General features: G+C 49.1%; 1 protein-coding gene across 1 annotated transcript in view; it reads left to right on the forward strand.

The window, feature by feature from the left end:
- Nucleotides 1-2,029, forward strand: part of CNGA3 (cyclic nucleotide gated channel subunit alpha 3) — a 34,999-nt gene extending 32,970 nt beyond the window's left edge. The window contains exon 7 of the mRNA XM_027767505.1: nt 543-2,029. Within this exon, the coding sequence (XP_027623306.1) occupies nt 543-1,951 (1,409 nt within the window). The 3' untranslated portion in view covers nt 1,952-2,029. The remainder of the gene's footprint in view (nt 1-542) is intronic.
- The last annotated feature ends 4,926 nt before the right edge of the window (nt 2,030-6,955 follow it).

Below are 6,955 nucleotides of genomic sequence, written 5' to 3' on the forward strand. Positions count from 1 at the left end.
ATTGACCAGAGAGGGACAGAGTGAAAGAGAGAGAGAGAGGGAGAGAGCACATGAGAAGACAAGCCGCCAGGTTCGGGATTCGAACCACGGTCAGCCATGTGGGAGTCCAGCACCCTTAACCACCACACCACCTGCTAGCCCCTTGAAAATATTTTGAAAATAATAGAAAGTAACGTAGGTCACAACCTCCTTGATTGATTTGGGCAGTCACAATGCCTCGTGGTTCCCAGCATCTCACATTCCCACACATTCTGATTGTCTGGGATGGGCCTAGACTTTATAGGTTATAAAAACCCTTTTGGTAATCATAAGATGCAACCAGGAAGGATAATGACTGCGTTCCTGGGCACGATTTTGAAGAGGTGGGTCGTGAGCCAGCCAGGTAGTGTGGTGGTTAAGGCAGCTGCGGAGCCAACTGTGGAGTTCTAGTCCTCGACCCACTACTGCCTATTGGGTAGTTGGGATGTGAAATATCTTTCTGTGAGCCATGGTCCAAAAGTCAGTCCGTTTGATGCCTCAGTGACCTGCATCTTCTTCTTTAGGTTTCCTCGAGCAAGGCTTAATGGTCACAGATACTGACCGGCTGTGGAAACATTACTCAAAGACCTTGCAATTCAAGCTGGATGTGTTGTCCATGGTCCCCCTGGACCTGGCTTATTTAAAGGTGGGCATGAACTACCCAGAACTGAGGTTCAACCGCCTACTGAAGATTGCCCGGCTCTTTGAATTCTTTGACCGCACAGAGACAAGGACCAACTACCCCAATTTTTTCAGGATTGGGAACTTAGTCTTGTACATCCTCATCATCATCCACTGGAATGCCTGCATCTACTTTGCCATCTCCAAGTTCATTGGTTTTGGGACAGACTCCTGGGTCTATCCAAACATCTCAAACCCAGAGTATGGGCGCCTCTCCAGGAAGTACATTTACAGTCTCTACTGGTCCACCTTGACCCTGACCACCATCGGTGAGACTCCACCCCCTGTGAAAGACGAGGAGTATCTCTTTGTGGTCATAGACTTCTTGGTGGGCGTTTTAATTTTTGCCACCATCGTGGGTAACGTGGGCTCCATGATCTCAAACATGAACGCGTCACGGGCAGAGTTCCAGGCCAAGGTCGACTCCATCAAGCAGTACATGCAATTCCGTAAGATTACCAAGGACTTGGAGACGCGAGTCATCCGGTGGTTTGACTACCTGTGGGCCAACAAGAAGACGGTGGATGAGAAGGAGGTGCTCAAGAGCCTCCCAGACAAGCTGAAGGCCGAGATCGCCATCAACGTGCACCTGGACACGCTGAGGAAGGTTCGCATCTTCCAGGACTGCGAGGCGGGGCTGCTGGTGGAGCTGGTGCTGAAGCTGCGGCCCACGGTGTTCAGCCCTGGGGACTACATCTGCAAGAAAGGGGACATTGGGAAGGAGATGTACATCATCAACGAGGGCAAGCTGGCCGTGGTGGCCGACGACGGGGTTACCCAGTTCGTGGTCCTCAGCGACGGCAGCTACTTTGGGGAGATCAGCATCCTGAACATCAAGGGCAGCAAGTCGGGCAACCGCAGGACGGCCAACATCAGGAGCATCGGTTACTCCGACCTGTTCTGCCTCTCGAAGGACGATCTGATGGAGGCCCTCACCGAGTACCCAGATGCCAAGAAGGCCCTGGAGGAGAAGGGACGGCAGATCCTGATGAAGGACAACCTGATCGATGAGGAACTGGCCAGGGCCGGGGCAGATCCTCAGGACCTCGAGGAGAAGGTGGGGCACCTGGAGTCCTCCCTGGACAGCCTGCAGACCAAGTTCGCGCAGCTTCTGGCCGCGTACAACACCTCCCACATGAGGGTGAAGCAGCGGCTCAGCCAGCTGGAGAGCCAGATGAAGATCAATGAGAACGGCTCCCAGGCTGACGGGGAGGCTCCCGGGGACGCTGCAAAACCAGAGGCCAAGAAATGAAAACGGGGGCGTCTGCCTCCTGCTTCACAGGGTCAGCGGTCACGTGGCATGGGCCATGGCCGGGGTTTCATTCCAGCTCTACTCACCCTTTGCAAGCCGTGTGGCTGTGGGAGGAAGCCTTGGTTTCCTTGCCTGGAGAGTGGGACTGATCACGTTGGCCCCAGTGAAGTGCCAGGTTATTGTGAGGTCACGTGGAACACTGCAAGAGGCAGGACTGTGTAAGGTGTGAAGTGTCCCCAGTCCAAGCATATGGAAGTGTGCACACAGGGCGCTGTTTTTTATTTCTTTTTAAGAGAGATTTTTGCTACAGGGCACGTACACTTGCCAGACAGAGAGAGACAGACAGAAAACGAGAAATCACCCCCCCCCCCAGGAGGATGGCCACACCGCAATCCCTTCTCCTCCATTCTCCTCTTGAGATCTTGGACATGCACGCACACATGCCCAGGGTCCGGGACTCGAACCGCAGTCAACTACTTGGGAGTCCAGCCACGTAAGCATTACGCCATCTGCTGGTCCCAGGACTCTTAATTTTTTTTTTTTTTTATGGAGCTCATGAAGAGGCTTTAGGCTTTTTAACCAAATTTTCTTGTAAACAGAAGATTACTTAGCCCTGACCCCTTCTCAACATAATCCCACCCTTATTTGAGTATGGAGGTACAGCAGGAAGCTGAAAGTACAGTGTGGTAACTCAAGTTCAGTCGTACACAGGACAGTTTGGGGGCATATTGCTGAAGCTGGTATCTCCTCATGTGTTCTCTGGGATCCCAGAAACCCTGGCCTTTGGAACTGCCATGGCAAGTGGAAGTCCTATGGGATCAAGAGAAGTCATCGCATTTGAGGTCGGTCTGGGAAACAAATCCCGACTCCCTCCATGCAGCCACTGCGAAACCAGAGCCTGCTTCAGAGGAAAGAGCGTCTCAGTACGGGGAAGAGAGCTGCTCTTCTCACTTGCCAAAGGGATTCGAAGACAGCCTCTATCCCATCCTTGAGTCAGGGCCCTGGGCCAACCTGCTCTGGTTCAAGGAGGTGTATTGGGGAGAGCCTTTTAGGGTCGAGGTTGGGATGCTGTTCTAAGCCAAAAACACTGATAACTGAGACTTCTAGAAGATGAGATTCGTAGGCTGCATCTTTGCAAACTGCCCCCTCACCCCTGAAGAGGACACCTCAAGTCTCCTCAGAGTCGAATCCTGAGGTAAAGCTCTTAGCTGAAAGCTTGTGGATTGCAGAAACTAGCTTTTTTTTTTTATTTCATTAAATAAAATTCTTTAACATTTTATAACAAATTTATATACTTGGGTTCTATGGTTGCAAATAATGACCTGAACATCTTATCCTTCACTTAATACATGTGCAAAGTATACAAAGAGGAGTCTTCTGTCTTTCCTTCTTCCCTCTCCTCCCCTTCACTCCCTCCCCTCCCTCCCTCTCTTCCTTTCTTCCTCCCTCCTCTTTCCTCTTCCTTCCTTCTGCCTCCTCTTCCTCTTCCTTTCTTCTGACCAGACAAAATGCCCACTCTGCTTTGACAACTCTGAAGTCTCTGTGGTCCGATGGTATAATCCACATGTTATGTAATTGGTCTCTGATGTAGTTCACACAAAAGATGCTGGATTTTCAAGTATGTATTTTGGATTTATTTGGGTCTCTTCTTATTTGTATTGTAGATTATTTAACCATTTAAAATTTTTAAAATGGATTAAAAAGTCTGTGAAAGGTCATAGATCCAATCTCATATCATCAGCAAAATGTAACTAGCAATATTTTCTCAAAATGCATCTATTTAAAAAGCCTTAACTGTTAATTATGCCTGCATTCATATTTGGAAAAATAAAGACCTGAATTGAAAAACATGAATGACTTCTGCTTCACCTTTTGTCATAAGGGGATTCCAGTTGCACAGTACAGAACTACTTTCTAGGTCAGCAGCTTCCCTAGAAAGAGCAGGTGCTGGGGCTAGTGGGTGGCATGGTAGTTAAGGTGCTGGACACTCCCACATAGCTGACCACAGTTTGAGTCCCGGACCTGGTGGCTTGCTTCCTCACTTTCCCTCTCTTTTTCTCTGTGTCTCTCTCTGGTCAGATTAAAAAAAAAGAAGAAGAATGAATGAATAAATAAAATTAATTATTTACAAATAAATAAATAAATAAGAAAGAGCAGGTGCTAGTGGCCAGGCAATGGCACTCAGAGTAAGAGCTTCTGCACAGCTAGCAGCAGGTGAGAATGCGCGTGTGTGTTCCCAGAGACACGTACAAATGTTAATGCAGGTTTATTTTCTTTTTAAAAAAAAATTATTGTGTGGGTCAGTAGGGGGTGTAGTGGTTAGGGTGCTGGATTCCCACATAGTTGACTGTAGTTTGAGTCTTGGACTCAGTGGCTTGAAACTAACACCAGGCACATGCCAGTGAGTGCCCAAGATCCCAAGAGGAGAATGGAAGAGAAGGGATTGCAGCATGGCCAGCCCGCCTTTGGTGGGGATGGGGAGGGACGGTCTTGCTTTCTGCCTCTGTCTCTATGGCAAGTGCACACACTCTAGCAAAAATGTGTCTGTCTGTCTGTCTCTATAGATATGCAGACATTGGGTATGAGTGTTTATCAGAGAGAGACAGAAGCAGAGAGAGAGGGAAAATGAAAAAGCACAGTGGCCACACCGTAATCTCTTTCATTCTCTTCTCAGGAGTTTGGGCACACACATACGCGTGTCCAGCATGTTTTTCAAGCTGCCAGATTGGGGACTTGAACAGCACAGCCAGCCATGTGAGATACAACCACCTTAACCACCATGCCAGCAGCTGATCTTCAGGCTTGTTTGTTTTTGCCATAGGGTGTGTGTGCTCACCACAGAGAAGAGACAGTGAGTGGGGCAGTGAGAAACCCCCCCAGCAGTATGGCCACGCCACAGTCCCTTTTGGTCCATTTTCCTCCTGGGATTCTGGGCACACACATGGGTTCCCAGCGTGATTTTCAAGCTACCAGGTCTGAGACTCAAACCGTGGTCAACTACATGGGACTCCAGCACCTTAACCACCATGCCACCTGCTGGCCCCTGCAGGCTTGTTTTTAATAGTAAAAGGAAAGAACCGAAATATCAGAAGTTAAGGGCAAATGGGACCAGCAGTTGGCATAATGGCTATGTCACTGGACTCCCACGTAGTAAACTGTGGTTCGAGGCCGGGACCGGCTGGCTTAAACTCATGCCGGGCACGTGTTCATGCGTGCCCAAGATCCTGAGAGGAGAATGGAGGAGAAGGGATTGCAGCATGGCTGTCCTCCCTGGGGGAAGTGCTTTCTCACTTTCTGTCTCTGTCTTTCTGGTGAGTGCATGTGCCCAATAGCAAAAACGTCTCAAAAAAAAAAAAAAAAAAGGGAAAAAAAAAAAGGGAACCAGCAGTTAGCGTAATGGCTATGTCGCTGGACTCCCACGTAGTCAACTGCGGTTCGCGTCCCGGACCCGGTGGCTTAAAACTCACGCAGGGCGCGTGTGTATGCGTGCCCAAGATCCCGAGAGGAGAATGGAGGAGAAGGGATTGCGGCGTGACCATCCCCCCTGGGGGGTGATTTCTCGCTTTCTGTCTCTATGTCTCTCTCTGTCTGTCTGGCGAGTGCAGGCGCCCTATGGCGAAAAACCTCTCCCCCCACAAAAAAAAAGAAGTTAAGGACAAGTCAGGAAAAATATAAAACATGCTAGATATCTTGCCAAAGATAATAAGGGATTAGATTGTGTGAACGTCAGAGGGCTGAAACAGCAAAGGAACATGGAGGTTGTTCAGAAAGAGTGACCGCAGGAAGCCACTGCACACCGCTAGAGCTGGGGGGGACCAAGGGCAAGAGGTGCTCAGAGGCGTGGCCCCAAGAGCTGGAACCCAGACCTGTGACTGGAAGTTGAGGGACTCGGAGAAGTCTGGCAGGCCCAGGAACTTGAGCAATATCTGCACAGAGGGATTGCACGGTGAGACGGGTCCTGGGAGTGCCAAGGGCAGGCCGCATCAATCTGCCCTTACCAGGAAAACCTGCTGCGGCTCTAGCTCCACAACCAGAACACTGGGCAAGCAGAAAAAGAAAGCCCTTTATCCCTCCCTCTTCCTCCTAGCAGAAAGTTCCAGAAAAGTGAGGACAGTTAGAAGGACTTTGGACTTGCCTGACAGAATGTCTGTCTCAGACCGGAGGCCCTGCCTTGCATGCCCCTGGAATAGGCAGTGAAGGCACATGACCTAGATAAACGACCCTCTCTCCAGTGACTGGCACCTGACAGGCCACCGTCAAAGCTTCTTTCCTTTGTCCTGAAGATTTCTCATTGTGAGGATACAGAAATCCTGAGAAAAGGCAGGCTAGGGAGAAGGAAAATATTTATTAGGCACCTCCTATATGCCAGGAACCACTCTCCCTGCAGGAGTGTGCATTTCCTCATCACACCTATTGAGAGAAACTTTTAATTTTCTTTAAGCATTTGTTCTTTTAATATAATTAATCTCATTTATTAATTGATTTTTTAAAGTATACCCACTCCATGCAAAGTAAAGAGTTTATGAATTGCTTTCCCAAAATATATATCTATTAGGGCTCCATAGAGACAGCGCCGGGGCAAGTGAGAGCCGGACGGGCACTGGGCGACTCTGTGCCTCGCGGAGGAAAGATAACTAAACATGGGCAAAGCAGATCCTAAGAAGCCAAAAGGCAAAATGTCGTCATATGCATTCTTTGTGCAAACTTGCCGGGAGGAGCGCAAGAAGCAGCACCCAGATGCTTCAGTCAACTTCTCAGAGTTTTCTAAGAAGGGCTCAGAGAGGTGGAAGACCATGTCTGCTAAAGAGAAAAGAAAGTTTGAAGATATGGCAAAGGCGGATAAGGCCCGTTATGAAAGAGAAATGAAAACTACGTCCCTCCTAAAGGGGAAACGAAAAAGAAGTTCAAGGATCCCAATGCACCCAAGAGGCCTCCTTCGGCCTTTTTCTTGTTCTGTTCTGAATATCGCCCAAAAATCAAAGGAGAACATCCTGGCCTATCCAT

This window comes from Tupaia chinensis, unplaced genomic scaffold (genome assembly GCF_000334495.1).
Source record: "Tupaia chinensis unplaced genomic scaffold, TupChi_1.0 Scaffold144276_1, whole genome shotgun sequence".
Classification (NCBI taxonomy): domain Eukaryota; kingdom Metazoa; phylum Chordata; class Mammalia; order Scandentia; family Tupaiidae; genus Tupaia; species Tupaia belangeri.